This window comes from Coffea arabica, chromosome 11e (genome assembly GCF_036785885.1).
Source record: "Coffea arabica cultivar ET-39 chromosome 11e, Coffea Arabica ET-39 HiFi, whole genome shotgun sequence".
In the NCBI taxonomy this organism is placed as follows: Eukaryota; Viridiplantae; Streptophyta; class Magnoliopsida; order Gentianales; family Rubiaceae; genus Coffea; species Coffea arabica.
This window is the reverse complement of record NC_092331.1, coordinates 55,038,351-55,055,092: the sequence shown is the minus strand read 5'-3', so window position 1 is coordinate 55,055,092 and position 16,742 is coordinate 55,038,351. Positions and strand designations below refer to the sequence as shown.

General features: G+C 31.9%; 2 protein-coding genes across 2 annotated transcripts; one reads left to right on the top strand and one right to left on the bottom strand.

Annotated features, from left to right (window-relative positions):
• The first annotated feature begins 170 nt into the window (after positions 1–170).
• Positions 171–5,413, top strand: LOC113717906 (phytanoyl-CoA dioxygenase-like). The gene is made up of 9 exons (XM_027242750.2): positions 171–415; positions 549–673; positions 787–847; positions 1,468–1,536; positions 1,621–1,739; positions 2,284–2,431; positions 2,516–2,660; positions 2,803–2,889; positions 5,190–5,413. Exons 1-9 carry the CDS (start codon positions 361–363, stop codon positions 5,227–5,229), a joined length of 849 nt encoding a protein of 282 aa, XP_027098551.1. The 5' UTR covers positions 171–360; the 3' UTR covers positions 5,230–5,413.
• A 4,824-nt stretch (positions 5,414–10,237) lies between these two features.
• On the bottom strand, positions 10,238–11,972 carry LOC113717790 (cell number regulator 7). The gene is made up of 4 exons (XM_027242602.2): positions 11,780–11,972; positions 11,590–11,661; positions 11,258–11,476; positions 10,238–10,490 (listed from the first exon to the last, which is right to left on the bottom strand). The coding sequence occupies exons 1-4, from the start codon at positions 11,847–11,849 to the stop codon at positions 10,417–10,419; spliced, it is 435 nt and encodes a 144-aa protein (XP_027098403.1). The 5' UTR covers positions 11,850–11,972; the 3' UTR covers positions 10,238–10,416.
• Between the last annotated feature and the right edge of the window lie 4,770 nt (positions 11,973–16,742).

Sequence of the window (16,742 nt, the reverse complement as noted above, 5' to 3'; positions counted from 1 at the left end):
AATCTTTTATATTGTCACTGAAATTATATGAAGAACAAAAGCTACCGTTCCTAGCAAAAGTTGGCATCGAAACAAAATAGATAAGCACATATGTTTTTCTATACTTTCACAAGTACCATGAGTGTAAATAGGCTAAAAAACCAAACTACGAAAAACATGAATAGAAGGAAAAGGAAAATAAAAGAAGGGTAAGACCACGAAACCAAAACAAAAGGAACACTATAAATAGATGCAGCTGATGCTGGGATTTTCTACTATTCGCCTGACTGGAGCAGATAACTATAGCTAGTAGTCTAGTGCATTTTTCTGGGATTCTCAAGCCTGCCACGAAGAAGAAGAAGAAGAATAAAACAAGTCAACATGGGCATCCATGGAAGCCTCAGCTCAGACCAGCTTAACATCTTCAATACCCAAGGTAATAATCCCACATCATCTATTTTGTTTTTGGTGGTCTAAGTAATAATTTATATGGGCTTTTAATTTATGAACAATAGAGCTGATGGAAGATTTGATTCTTGATTAATTTGAATGCTGTCTGATACTAACAGGATACTTGGTGATGGAATCATTTTCAAGCCCAGAGGAGATAGAATCCATGAGGAAAAGAATGGATGATTTGCTTGATGAATTTGACCCTTCTACAACTTCCACTATTTTTTCCACCAAGACCCACGTAAGAATTGTTAAAACTATGATTGGCAGCTAATCAAGTTTTGATTTTTTTTTTTTTTGGGTTGCTTTGATTTTAATTGATTTTTTTTTTCTGGGATTTGTTTGTTTGTTTAGCAACATGCTACAAATGACTACTTCTTTGAAAGTGCTGAGAAGATTTCATTCTTCTTTGAAGGTATTGTGGTTGTTGACTCGTGAGCTATTGTCCTTCTGTTGATCCACTAATTCCATTTTCGTCTTTTATTTGAATTTAATGTGTTTGGGAGGATAAACAGGAAAATCGTATGTGGAATTGAAGTAAAGTAGAAATTTTTTAAGTTTAGATGCCCTTTTTTGGTTTGTTCCGATTATTCCTGATGAAATTTATACGGTTCACAAGTGGGCTACTTACCTAATTATTCATGTTTTCATTGGATATTGTAGAAAAGATACTGCTGGTTTCATGGAAATAGACTTCTCTCATCCTACTGTTTTTCCTTTTCTTCTCAAACTTTTTCCACCCCTCCCTTTCCTTCTCCACAAGTCTCTTCTCCTGTCCTTCCGACAAAAAACCCACTGACTTTTGATGCACACCTACCAAGGCCCAACACTGGTGATTTGCCTGTTAAGGGTATTAGATAATCAGATGCAATTTAAACGTTATAAAATATTTTTTCTTTGCTTTCAATAAGTCTCTTGATATCTGCTAATGGGTATACTGTACTTTGCAGTAGTCTTGATAGAAGTGCCTTGAACTTGACTTGTTGATTTGCATTTCATGTGTTGTATAGTATGCTGATAAAAGTTGCTTTGCAGAGAAAGCATTTGATGAGGATGGTAACTTGAAGCAACCGAAGAAACTCTCAATCAACAAAGTTGGACATGGTATGCTATGAAGGAACTTTGTGCTTATTTAATTAATTTATACTGGCATTGAAAAATATTTTAACAATAAGTATTGTTTTGCAGCCTTAGATGAGCTTGATCCGGTATTTAAGAAGTTCTCTAGGTCAGATAAGCTGTCTGGGTTGTTGCTTTCATTGGGTTACAAAAAACCAGTTATTATCCAATCCATGTACATCTTTAAGGTATTCCTTTCATTGTTATTATTGAAATGCAAGTAGCTTTCATTAATGGTATTAGCTTCATTGTGAATGAAGAATGCATGCTGTGCTACTTCCAAATTCCAATAGTTACAAAAGGAGTGAATCTTAAGTTTTTGAAAGGTTTCTTGTCAAAAGTCCTTATCTTTCTGCATTTATATTTGGACAATACTAGGATATATGTTTGAAAAGTTCTATACTTTAATGTGTTTCAAGGAAGAAGTCTTCATGCAGTATCCATCGTTTTTTCTGACATTCCTCTCCCGACCTAAGGCATAACTGAAATGGATGTAATTCTCAGTAAATGATGCACAAACTTTGGATGGCTTATATTTTGAAGACTCAAAAATAACTTTGAAGCCTAATTTTTTCACTGGTAATGAATAGTTAATTTTAAACATTTTTAATTAACATGGAAGTTTTTCTGTTAAAGTGATGCCAATTGACCTGATGACTTTCTTCGATTTAGATGCTGATGTTATCGTGCATGCTTGGTTTCTCGTCATAACATTTTAAACTTTAATTTCAGCAACCAGGTATTGGAGGTGAAGTAGTGCCGCACCAGGATAACTCCTTCCTCTATACTGAACCATCAACTTGCACAGGGCTGTGGCTTGCTTTAGAAGATGCAACACTCGTAAATGGTTGCCTTTGGGCCATTCCTGGATCCCATAAAAGTAACAATCTTCCTCTATTTAGTTTTTATTTCTTTCCCAGAAGCATACCAAATCAAGCCATAAAGAATATTTGATTGTTTACAGATGGCCTTGTGAGGAGATTCATTAGAGATGAGAATGGTGTACATTTTGATAAGCCATCTCCATCCTATGACCAAAAAGATTTTGTTCCTGTTGAAGTGAAAGCAGGGTCTTTGGTAGTCATTCATGGAGATCTTATCCACCAAAGGTAACTTTCTCAGGAACTTGAACAATGATTAGTGGTTAAGTAGGAAGAAAATTCTGATCTTTGTTGAGTATAGATGTTTAATTAACATAGTTTATTCCATGCCTTCATCATGATTTTTTATTTTAACTTATTTGGTCTACAGTTTTGAGAATCGGTCATCACAATCAAGACATGCTTACAGTTTACATGTGGTGGATACTGATGGTTGCAGATGGGCACAAGATAATTGGTTAGTGACTGCAGATGCCCGTATTTTAATTCCTTACTCTACCATGACTGTGATTTTTATCTGGGCACACCTTTAGTGTTGATTGTTTTGATTCTTTGCTTTACATTCCAGTCTAAAGGTTTGGAAGATCCAGGTTAAATTTTCCTGTAATGGTTATGGAATTCAAGAATAATTATAATGGCATGTCTTCTTATAAAATTGTATATTAACAGCATATAGATGAGAGCTACAATCAGTTAAAGATGGCTTTCTTACCTGTGTTGCCAGTTCTAAAATTCATTGGGCGCTTTATGCTCTTTTTGTTTTTTTCTCTGTTAAATTATCATGTGGTCCTTCTTCTTGAAGTTAATCTTATCGATCAATATATCTTAAGATATTGAGTATAGAGCAGCCTACAGTACTTATACGGGGAGAACAACATTGCTGTTGGTCTGAAAATAGGACTTGTGGTTCAGTTTGTGAGGCAATATCAAGAGTAGGACTTCATTGTCTTTCTTGTATTTTTATTTAACAAAGATTTGTTAATTGAATACTTAAGAAAATGAAGGTGTTTTTGATAGTGTACAGAGATGTGAAATCCAGAAACAGGTAAGCTTTAGTAGCAGAACACTAGGAACAATCCTGTGGTAGTCTTTCTTTAAGAATTTATTTATCCACATTCTGTAGGCTCATAGATGTCCCAGTATATTCCTCAGAAATAATGATTTGCCAAGTAGTTGGAATCTTTTTGAATAAGACAAATTTTGATTATTTCATTCTTCTTTAGCTCCTTCTCTTCCTTCACATTCCCTTTCTTGCTTGCTTTGATGCCAAGCTAGCTCATGATTAGCTGAAAAAGAATTGATTTAATGTCCATTCAATACATAAACTCTTAACTTCACACGCTATTCTATCCAATGACTATAGACTAATGCCTTGTGGAAGTTTTGGTGAATTTTTATAAACATCCTGATAATGCTTTTTAGTTTTATTTATGTGGGATATAAATTGTGCTAACTCCAAGACAACCCCCCCCCCCCCCCCCCCCCCCCCAACAAACAAAAAAAAAAAGAGTAAAAGGACACTTTACAGAGCATCACTCAGTGATATCATAGGATGATGCATGAGAAAAAACTAGGCGTGTCACTAGATGATGTACAATTAGAGAACAAAAAGCTTTCTTGCCAAGCTCCAGTTTCTTAATATGCTAATCATCTTGACATAAATAGATAATAGTGAAACAAAAACCAAAATTTGAGAGATGATACCAGTAATGTAGGAAGGGGCAACTGCACACTTCCCGTAGGTTCCCTGAACCTTTAGAATATGCTAGGTGATTTGCTAGAAATTCTAATTGGTTCCCTTAGTATATCAAAAGAGTTCTATTTCTGATCCACAATGCAAACTCTGGCTCCACTTGCTTTGTGATACTCTGTGATTGTGTAAAGAGTGCTGATGTACTTGCCTTTTATTAGTGCATGAATCAGAAATTTTGCAGTGCATGTGGATATTTTACACAGAATGTACAATTCAACAGTTTTGGTAGTATTACCTCTCGTCTTCATGTAGATATTTATAAATACTAGACCTTGTGAATTTGCTTTTCAAGCCTCGTTGACATAAACCGTCATGAGTAGTTTGTATTAGTCTCATGACACTTCACAAAAGGTTCAAGTCGGGTGCAACTGGCTTAAATAATGTGCTGCAATTACTTGCCCATTTTTAGTAATATATCTGAAAGTGTAGTTACAGTTGCACCATATCTTATTAACCAAAGCTCCTGACGATGTGATGGAATATTTGCGCAATTTCATTTCAGAAAGATGACTACATCTTTTCGTGGTTTTGGACCAATTAGCATAACATTAAGACTTTGTGGACTTGAATTCTGCTAACAACTGTTACTCTGATCTTCTTTTGTTTATCGGTTTCAGCTCAACTAAAAGATTAGAAGTTGAAAGTTGACGACCACTACTTCAATTACTTGCTTTCTTTCATGTGACTTTCTGTTGCCTTTCCCTGTCCAGTAATCTATGTTAGTATGATCAAGTCATTACTGGCTGTTCACACTAATAGGAAAATGATCAAGATATTCCATTTCAAGATCTTACCCTTTTTCCTTAGCAAAGTTGAGATAAAACGGTGTTTATATCTGTAATTAGTAATTTGTTAACTACTAGTGCCATTTTTGGTCCTGATAGCCTGCTGAACTCTCAAAATTAACTTTTACTGGCCACTTTACGTCCATCCTAACATCCCTTCCTTTGATAATTGATACTGTAATTTGCCTAACATTTGCTTATGCAATTGTTCCTTTTCAGGATAAGGAGAAAAGTAGATCCAGAGCCCATTTATGGATGATGGATTTTGGCCTGACTGAACATATTTGCAGTTTGCATAATAATCTGAAGCCGGCCTGTGTATTATTAGTTGTAACCTCGTTTAGTGCTCCCATGGATGTAAGATGGAGTCATTTCTTGCACAATGCGATCTACACTTGACTTTGGTTGATTGTCTGATCTACAATAGAAGAACTTTTTTGGAACAGGACTCTCTGCAATTGCACCATATAATTAATGATCCGGATGGAATAATCTGAATTTGAGTGGATGGAGTTAATTGTCCAAAACTACCTTCTGTGAGTAAACAAATTTGTTGTATTTTTTGGGGTAAAAAACAAAAAAGCCCCCTGTGGTAAGTCTAATACACAGAAAAGCCCCCTATGGTTTCAAAATATACAACACGATACCTCATGCTTTGAACTAAATTGTAAATGTGACGGAATCCGTTAAATTTAACGGAAATGACTTATTGGAACCTAAAAAAAAATTTTTATACTTAATTTTTATCAAATATACCTATTCTACCCCTTAATCCTCAATTCTCTCTATTTAGAGAATAAAACAAATGATTTTTTTGAGCTGTCTTTTGCTTAATTATATCAGGGTATTTTGGTCATTTTGTCCATTTCCGTTAACTTTAACGGATTCCGTCACCTTTACAATTTAGTTCAAAGCATGAGGGGTCGTGTTGTATATTTTGAAACCATGGGGGGCTTTTCTGTGTATTAGGTTTACCACAGGGGGTTTTTTTGTTTTTTACCCTATTTTTTGTACGTTACTATTCTAATGTCTATACTTACAGTCTTAGTATTTAGATATATTGTGTGTGAGTCTAGTTATAGTCTCCTCAGTGGTACCAGAAGTTACCGACTTTTGGTATTACTGTGGGTTTAAGGTTAGAATTATTCTTGTTCAAATTTGAAAAAATAAAAAAAGATATATTGCGCACACATAATATAGTATAATTGAAATTGACAATTGCAAATGTCTGCAGCAGATTTGTTTCGAATCTGGGTAGAAAAGGAACATCACATAATAGTAAATAGTACACTTGTGGCAGATTGAGGACTATTGTACGATGCATTATTATCACAAAACAAAATATTTAAGTTAGGGTGCCGTTGATAAAACTGTTAAATTACTATATTGATTTTAGAGTCAGAATATGTTAAAGTTACTAAATTGTTAAGTACTAAATTTAATACATTTGAGTGTACATCACATTAAGTAATAAGTGAAAAGCTTAGTTTGTCACTTGTTTTTTGCTATGTTTTCAGACTCAGCTCAAGTATTGACTCTGTTAAACTCAGGGATCAGGAATTAATGGGTTCAATCGGGGATCGATTCGAATGATGTCATAAATATAATTTATTTAAAATTTAAAATATTGTATGTATAATACCTAAGAGCATGTTTATATCAATAAAGGCATATTCATATATATTTGATGTTTCAAATACTTTTAACAAGAAAATACAAAAAAAATTAGAACGATCAAATAGCAGTTTATATTATTCAATGAACATTAACAAGTTTAAAATTAAAATTATGGACTTGATTAAAAATAACACCAACTTTAGGGTAACATTTATAAAGTATGAAATATTTGACGTATATTAATAGTTTTTAATAACTTAGAGGTCAAAACATAATATTCAAAATGCTCTGACCCCTCATCATACTTTCCCATTTCTTCCTCTACTCCTGACGCATTCCATGGGGCACAACTATCGGAGTTTCATTTCATCCTCCTTTCACTCCTGCCATTTTGCAACTCCTTTCTTCTTCTTTTTTTTTTTTTTGTTAATTTCATTTTCATGCTTATTTTGTTAGTTATTCATTCTCAAACTCATGAAATATCAAGCTTTTATCTGTTTTCTGGAACTTTTCTCTTCTCCACGCCCTTTTTTGCACTTTTTGGATCTTTTCTTCTTTTGAATACAAGATCTAAGATTAGATCTTGTTTAAAAAAAGATTAAAGCATTGATTTTTGATGGTTGAATTGAAGTGAAAGAGTGAAAATGGATTTACAGAGGAGGGGAGAGGTCACAAGAATTTGGAGTTAGAGGTAAGGAAGGGAAAAAAAAATTGGGTTATTATCACTTTACTCCCTTAACGTTTGGTGCTACTATCAATTTCCCCCTTAACGTTATCTTTTAGTCACTTTACCTCCAAAACTAACTGTCAAATTTGATGGAGTTTGTTAATTAAAGTGAAAAGACATGTTTAACCTTTAAAATTATAATCACTTTACCCCCATAAAATATAGTCTCATTATCAATTTACCCCATAAAGTTATTTTTTAGACAATTTATCCTACCATTAAACCAATTTAGCAAGTTAAAAAACTTCAGAAGAAAATACCCTCCTCTTTGTATAATAAAAATAATAAAAAAATTAGAGTGACTCTTCTCCTTTTTAGTATCAAGAAAAAAAGTCAAAGTATTAATTGCTTTTTTCTTGGCAATCTTATTAATATTGAAAAAAAATAGAAAGATGGAGAGGGGGAGGGGAAGAGAGAGAGCTCAATTCTTTTTTAAAAATTACAAATAAGAAAGAATTAAATACTTTTATTATTTCACTTTTTTGTTTACGACCAAATTTCAATTCTAATCTCGACAATCTTAAAGTAATACGATAATGTTAGACTTTTCTTTATTTTCTTTTTTTTGCAAAATCTAATTTTTTGTCTCCTTCTTTCCTATCGCTTTTTCTTTTTCTAGTATTAATAAGTGTGAAAAAAAGAAATTTGAGAAACCCCTTTTATTTTTATGTTTTTCGATCTCTTAAAGTGAAAAAAAGGAAGAATAACCATTCCAACTTTTTTATTTTTAATTATATATAAAAAAGGGTAAATATATTTAAAAATTTTTTACCATACTAGTTTGATTAATGATGAGGTAAAATACTTAGAAAATAATGTTAGAAACTAAAGTGATTGTATCACTATAATCCAAACGAATAAAGTGATAATAAAAATGTAGTAATGTTATAAAATAAAAGGGTATTTTTGTCCAAAATTTCTTAATATGTTGAGTTGAATTACTTATGGGGGTAAAGTGACAAAAAGATAACGTTAGGGGGTAAACTGATAGTAGTGATATAGTTTAAGGGGGTAAAGTGATAATAACTCAAAAAAATTCAACAAAAAGGAAGATAAGAAAACTCGATTTTTACTCGTTCTTCCGATTTCCGGTCAAACCTGATTTTTTTACCAAGTTTGATTGAGTTTTTACCACCCTAAGTTTTTAAGATAACTCAGACAGGACACTTGGCCGGTTCTCAATTTAACTGGTTGGTCTAGTCCGAGTTTAAAACATGGGTTTTTTTGGAGTAAATTTTAATTAGAAAATTCAGTACCACTTAATTCGTTCAAATATTTTACTTTTTATTATCAAATACGTCTGAACATCTTAAGATTTAAACCTGTTAAATTTAAAGGGATAATTGCAGAAACCTCCCCTGAGGTTTCTGACATTTGCATTGACCTCCCCTGTAGTTTGAAAAATTACACTGACCTCCCCTGAAGTTACTAATCCTTTGCAAATTCAGTCCAAACGATTAAAATATTGTTTTAGAGAGTGAAATTAGAATTTTTTACCAAATTTGTCCTTTGTACTATATGTCCAATGAATGACAAAATACTACAAATCAATTAACAATTAATAAACTTTAAGGAGTATAGTTTATAGGCAAATATGCATTACCTATTTAAAGTACCGACTCTTTATGGGTATTTTACTTTCAAACATTTAATTTAATACAAATATTTACGCTCAAATACATATTTGTATTTACTTTCAAATATTTAATTTTTGTTAAATACAAAAACTACCAATCTCTCTTTCGTAAAAATATTAATATAACACTTTTTCAATTTTAGTTACAAACATTTATGTATTTAATATAAATTAAATGATTCAAAATAAAATACCCATAAAGAGCTAATACTTTACTCATGTAATGGATGAAAGCCATAAAGAATTAATACTTTATGGGTCATTTTTTTTAAAAAAATATTTAATTTATATTAAATAAATAACCTATCGATTTCCTTTTTGCAAGAATATTACTGTAACACTTTTTGAAATTTACTAACAAACATTGATATATTTATCATAAATTAAATGTTTGAAAGTAAAATATCCGTAAAAAACCGGTACTTTAAATGAGTAATGCGTGTTTGCCTATAAAGAGCCGGTAACTATTTAAAGTACCGGTTCTTTAAGGGTATTTTACTTTTAAACATTTAATTTAATACAAATATTTACACTCAAATATAGATTTGTATTTACTTTCAAATATTTAATTTTTGTTAAATACAAAACCTACCAATCTCTCTTCCGTAAAAATATTAATATAACACTTTTTCAATTTTAGTTACAAACATTTATGTATTTAATATAAATTAAATGATTCAGAATAAAATGCACATAAAGAGCGAATACTTTATTCGTGTAATGGATGAAAGCCATAAAAAATTAATACTTTATGGGCCATTTATTTATTTATTTTTTAAAAATATTTAATTTATATTAAATAAATAGCCTATCGATTTCCTTTTTGCAAGAATATTACTATAACAATATTTTAATTTTACTTACAAATATTGATATATTTATCATAAATTAAATATTTGAAAGTAAAATACTCGTAAAGAACTGGTACTTTAAATGAGTAATGCATGTTTGCCCATAAATTATACTCTTTAAAATTTATTAATTGTTATTGTTAATTGATTTATAGTACTTTGTCATTCATTAGATATGTAGCACAAAGGGTAAATCTGGTACAAAATTCTAATTTCACTCCCTAAAATAATATTTTAATCGTTTGGACTAAATTTGCAAAGGATTAGTAACCTCAGGGGAGGTTTCTGCAATTATCCCAAATTTAAATGATGAATTAGGTTATTCAACGGGGCTTTACATATATCATACCCTCAAAATAAGAAATAAGAATAAAAAAACAAAGAACTGAACATACGTAACAGGATTCTGAGCAGTATCTGAGATGGATGGATGATATGGCAGAAGATAAGAGCTCACTGGATAAAGTTGTACTAATCTCATTTTGCACCATTCGAAGTTTTGAAGGTACGACATAGAGTTTTAGGTACTCGGTTATTGCAAATAGAAAATTAAATGGAGAGATTTACAAATTGAAGGTGCAAAATGAATCCAGGCCACAATTCAGATCTTTTGACCTAACGCGTCATCTTTTCTCCAACTGGAGCCATAGTTACCCCAGAAATCTTTTTAGCAGCATTTGCTTCCCAACCTGAAAACCAAAGTGCAATTAGGGAGAACGGTCCACAAAGGTACAATATTGAGTATGTGGTTAATTAAGATTAGCTTTTGATTGATGTCTGGAGCATTCGAGTTGGTGAAAAGATTATATAATAAATAATTCACACAACATGTACCTCAACTCAAGGCTTAATTCTAACTTCTAATGAGAAAGAATGAGATTATTGAGATCACTAAGATATCAGAGATTTTTTTTTTTCTAATATGAACACTAAAGGCACAAGATAAGCATACAAGAGAACGCCAGATAGATTCGCCTCACCTTTTACTGAAAATGTAATATCAGGCCTACTTGTCCAATAAAATTAGAATTTGAGGTCAATAGGGATACAAAATCACTCAAGTTAATTGAAGAACAATTTTAACACATTGGTAATCTTGCTGTTTAGTGATGCACTCTTTTTTAAGGAAAATAAGAATGTTATAGAACCTGTGACTCTGAAATTACACATCACTGTTAGTCACTGAAATTCCTAAACATATCATTATGCTATCTCTTAATTCCTATACTTTATTTAGGTCTTTAACATCCTGCATCTTAGACACTTTCAGGGGTATTTATCATCCCAAGAGATATAAGTGATCGAGTGAATATATGCATGTAACTCGCCTGTGATGCTACTGGAATCTATTCTTTTACAGAGACTCGCATCTGCAAGTTTCTAAAACACCATCCAAAATTGTTCTAGAATTTAAAATATAGAAAGGAGGAGGACATGGGTAGCAAAATGTTCGTACCAGCAGAAACATCATATCCTTGGAACTGAAGTTCACGGTACTCTTGGCACAAGGCGCAACGCTCGCAACAGAAATGAAGGATACAATCATGGCATGAGCCTCCCATAATACCGTATTGTTGCCTTATCTTGGTGCGATAGCCCATGCTTACAATCAAGGACGCATGATTCAACAGGAGTAGACCTAGCAGACAGAAAATGCACCCCATCTGGCAGCAAGCTATATATCAAAAAAGAAAAAGAAAATTAATGATCAATGCATTTCATATCTGATGATAGCTAGCAAGATTAATGATGAACAACTATAAGAAAAGTTCTTGTTTTGCACTTAACAGGATTGGCCTCTATCCACGATCTCAGCAATCCTCCCAAAGGCAACACAAGGGCACCAGCAGGCAAGGCAACCTGTCAAGCCAAAATGTTTATGAACATGAAGCATGGGTTGCATTATAATAGAACAATTAAGACCCTCAGAAACCTTATAGAATGGTATCTATTGGGCATTTGAATTCTTGGAACTTACAGGAACGGCAATCTTCAGTGCAGCCACAGAGGCCTGTAGACCAATCGTTGTTCCCATTTCCAGAAGCCATGCTTGGAAAAACTAGTAGGGTTGTGGTAGTAATAGGAAACTAAAATTGATTAGCTATTAGCTAGAATCTGTATTGAAACACAAGAGGAACCTCGAGTGCACTTAATTTTGCAGGGAATGCTTCCTTTCATTGGCGTTATATATAGAGTCAGTCTAAAGAGAAAGAATCATTTGTAATCCGCAAAAAAAAAAAAAAAAAAAACATTTGGCTGTACGACAAAACCATTTACAAAATGGGGTCGTTTCAAAAACTCATCAACGTCCTTGCGAAGATTTTAAGGTATGCCCATGAACGTCGGATTGAACATCTACAGCATGTTAAACATACATAGGCCGTTGCAGTCACCGTCACTACCCAGCTTATTTCCCATGGTGACAACATAACATCATGTGCAAAATGACCCCTTCTAGCTGGTGGAACATAATGGAGAGAGCCAATGGAAACTTTACAGCAAGCGATGCTATGGAGATGAAAAGGAAGTGTAATAGAGAGACAATTTTATGTGCATTGAAAGGCACCTGCAATAATGGTATAGACAAGACATCAATCAAGACAAAGAGGATGCAATTAGTGTTGTTAAATCAAATGAGAAGCTTGAAAGCTCGAATGGGCTCGGCTCGATAATGCTCGAACTCGGCTCATTAATTTTAATAAACAAGTCAAGTTCGAGCTAAAAATATGTTCGATTAATTAACGAATTAGGCCAACTCTCGTTTGTTATTCAAGCAGCTCGTTTGGTTCAATAAGAAAGGACATATATGTCATTTCATAAAACTTTTGTGATTGAATTGTGGCATTTATATGAATATCACAAAAATTGACAAAAAAAGCTGTTTGAGATTTTGAGTTTGAGTGAGCTCAAGTCATATGTGATAAACGAGTCGAACTCAAGTCACAAGTCCTATTCATCGAACCGATCTCGAACACATTTCAAGACTCATCCACTTAGTCAAGCGAGTTCAAATCTGGCTTGATAGAGGCACGAGTCAAATTCGAGAATCAAATACTCGACTCAATTCGACTCGATAACAGCACTAGATGAAATCCACTAGCTACGGTGGGTTTCTCACCATTTGTCTTTCCATTTATTTATATTCAAATTACTATATAATTTTTTTGAGAATCATCTGATTATGTTATCTTTTCTCGTTTTGATGGTGAATATTGAAAATCGATATTTGCTTTAAGAATACTTGGGCATTCAATTTGCTTGAAATATTTAAATGCTGAAAAATTCATCACATAACAAAGTTTTGCAATGATTAACCAACGAATAAAATTAAGTCAATTTAATATGAATTTCTGCATATAGTTAACATGAGTGATTGAAGTATATTTTGAACGTTGTTGATTTCAAATTCATTTGTTGTAATGTAATGGAGTGGAGAGAATTTATATCTAATTCAATAATAGAGAGGACCTGAGTCCATGCTAAGAAAAGATTCTGATTTGGACAAGCTACCTACAAAAGTGGATTTGACAAGGGAATGTATACTTGCCACTCATCTATTTGCACAAGCCTCCCTCTTCCACCCACCAATTTATACATATACATACCTTGCTTTTCAGTACGAAAAGCAACAAAGTTAATATCTACGAGAATTCCTTTTGTTTTTCTGGACATACAAATATGTGGAAATGTTGGGTGTCTTCTTGTCATTTCTTGTTGTAACTTTTCTGTGAATCTCTAATGTTGATATGAAGATGTTTGCTATCGTCTATGGTTAACTAGGAACTTGTAATTGTCTAAATGCCTCCAAGGTTTTCTCAAAAAAAAAAAAAAAAAAAGGAAGCACAAAAACTGGAAAGAAACATAACTTAAAAACAAAAATAAAGATTCTCAGTTGATTGCTACTCATGTTTTAGGGATAATTTCAGAAACCTCCCCTAAGGTTTCTGACAATTTCATTGAGCTCTCCTGAAATTTGAAAAATTACACATACCTCCCTTGATTTGATAGTTTTAGTAACAAAACCTTAAAATAATATTGACTTGATCAAATTTTTAAATGAATACCTAGAAATGATCTTGTGTAATGAGTTAAATTTACTTCCCTATAGAATTATAAAATTATCTAATGTAATTATAAGGAAAAGGTGCTGAAATTTTCATGTCCATACCTACTATTATTTGATAAACAACTATAATAATAATTTTATCACTATGATAGGATACTTTTGATGGTATTTTATTATGGATTTATATTTATAAGATAGAAAATAAAACATTGAAATAATTGATTCAGAATTTATGAATTTTTTTAGTAGTGAGATTATCATAATTTAGTAGTGATTTTGGGCAATTTCTTTTTGATTTATTGTTAATTTTAATACCAAAAAATAGAAAATAAAGATTAGCAACAAAATCAGGTTACATATAAAACTAAATCATTAAAAAAATCATTAGTTCGACATTTGGTTACAATAGAAACTAGAGATAATAGTGGTAATTTTACAATTGTATTGGCAAGAAATGAAAATAAAAAGGAATAAGAATGAAAAAAATGAAAAAATAATTTTAAAGTCATTCTAAGTATAACCATACTAAACAAAGGAATTTCATCAAATTATTTAAAGGTAATATTGTTATTTTAAATGACAAGAAAGGTATGTGTAATTTTTCAAATTTCAAAAGAGTTCAGTGAAATTGTCAGAAACCTCAAGACTGAAATTATCCCCATGTTTTGATTAGCCCGTATTGACAGAGCAATGACGATGGCATTACGTCATCACCGTAAAAAAATGACGCAAGTAAGTAGTAACTTTGTGGTTAAACGAAGAAGATGAAATTTTTTTTGGGAATTGCAGCTTTAGTCCCCTCGCTTTTACTTTGTTTTTTGTTTTGACCAATGCCGTAACTTGAGTTGTTTTTCTAATTTGACCTCAATACTATGTTGGTAGTAAAATCCATGGTATTAGAAAGGTAAGAAGTTAGTCTAATTAACATTTATATTTGTCATATTAGGTAATAATTAGTTTAATTAGTCTTCCCATCCTTTAGTTAGGACTTGTATAAGCCCAATGTAACTTTTATTTACCAGTATTACTTGCACATGAAAGCTCACTTTCTAATATGCAAATCTTGATTTCTTCTTTTCATCATTTTAATTTGTGAATGCGAAGCATAATATATAAAATTACATTTACATTTACGTGGCAAAATCAAATGTTATTTTAAAGGCCATATATATAATCATGTTTATGCAGTAAAAGTGGTTGATTCACCTAACCGCATTAAATCTTAGCTTTTTTTCCTGAATTGAGACTCTTACAATGATTCAAATCTAATTCATACTTAAGAACACAATGAATGATCAACTTAAATTAGTTAAGTGTGATATACTTTCATTACCGACTCTCTATTTTAACAAGATTCTCTCTAATGTTTTCTTTTATATGGAAATAATAAAGTCCTTAAGAAAAGTAAAATATTAAATGGATTGGTGATGTTTTGATTCACAAGATCTTGCTTTATTTATCTGAATTCATCTAATAAAATATTAAAGTTCTTATTAATTCATATATGACGCATGAAAACTGAATAAGTTTGATTCAAATTACTCTTAAATAAGTAATTTGGATAGCAAAAGAATTTTACAATTACTTATATTTTGTTATTAATTAGCACACTAGACTTCAAATTGATGTTGCACTAGTTTATGGGCTCGAAGCATGCATGAGCTTGCCAAGACGAGTTCCCGGATTCTATAGCTGCGTTGATAATAAGCCTGTACCAATAGCCTGGTTACAATGTGGTCTTTGTCTCAACGACTAGGAAAGCTATAACAATAGCACGAAGCAATGAAGTTTTGAAAAAGAAGCACGAGGAATGTAGTTGAAACAGCCAGATTTTTTTTTTTGGGGTTGTAATTGAAACAGCAAGATATCATACATTACCACAAATTTTTACTTCAATCCTCTTACTTGAAAGAAGATGATAACGTAAAACCGTAGTGCAGTGGAAAAGAATAATATAATCATATATTAACTTTGTTTTATTTCAAGATTAATTGTAGAGCTGTGAAAGCATTTGTTAATAAACACAAATTTTCATTTAAATAAACACACTCACGTTTATTAAACTTTGTTGGTTTGATACAATTTCCTATGTTTATATATAAGAAACTAAAATTTGGGCGTAACTTTGTAAGCACTAAAAACTATTTCTTTTTTGTATGAAAAAATTTGAGTGAATTTGACTGCAGTTATCATCACGGCTAGAAAATCTCCAAGACCATTGGTCACTTATAGAGATTTTCACAGATCGCATCAATAATGGAATCTAAACATATGATTTTTTTTTATGAAAAAGTGATTTATTCTTATCAATTGTTGTTTTGATTTAATGTCCATTAAGTACATAAACTCTTAACTTCAGAGCCTATTCTATCCAATGATCATGGGATGTTCTCAACTGATTTTGATTTTGTGAGGGATGATTTTGTAAAATTGATTCTTAAAAATCAAAATTTTCAAAATAACTCATGTGTTCTCATTTACTGTTAAAAAAAAGTCATTTTAATAATGCATAGCTGTTCTCGAAAAAAGTTAAAAAGATTATTTTGATAATAAGATGACTATATCATCCTTATATGCTATATAAATGAATTTTTGTACTAATTAAATAATTTTAATGTAATTAATTACTTTCTTATGAAGATTAAATGATGGAACAGAAAAACAAGGGACATATAGATGAATCTAGAAGTGAAATAAGAAAAGAAAGAAAATATAAAGAGAGCTCGGATCGAACCGGTAGAGCCCCGCCCTTGCAATTGGGTCGTTAACCAAACTCTACCTTACGTAAATTTGCGTGGGACATAATTTGTGCTAACTCGAAGACTCTCTGAGACTGCGCCCCCCCCCCCCCCCCCTCCGCCCGCCGCCGCCACAG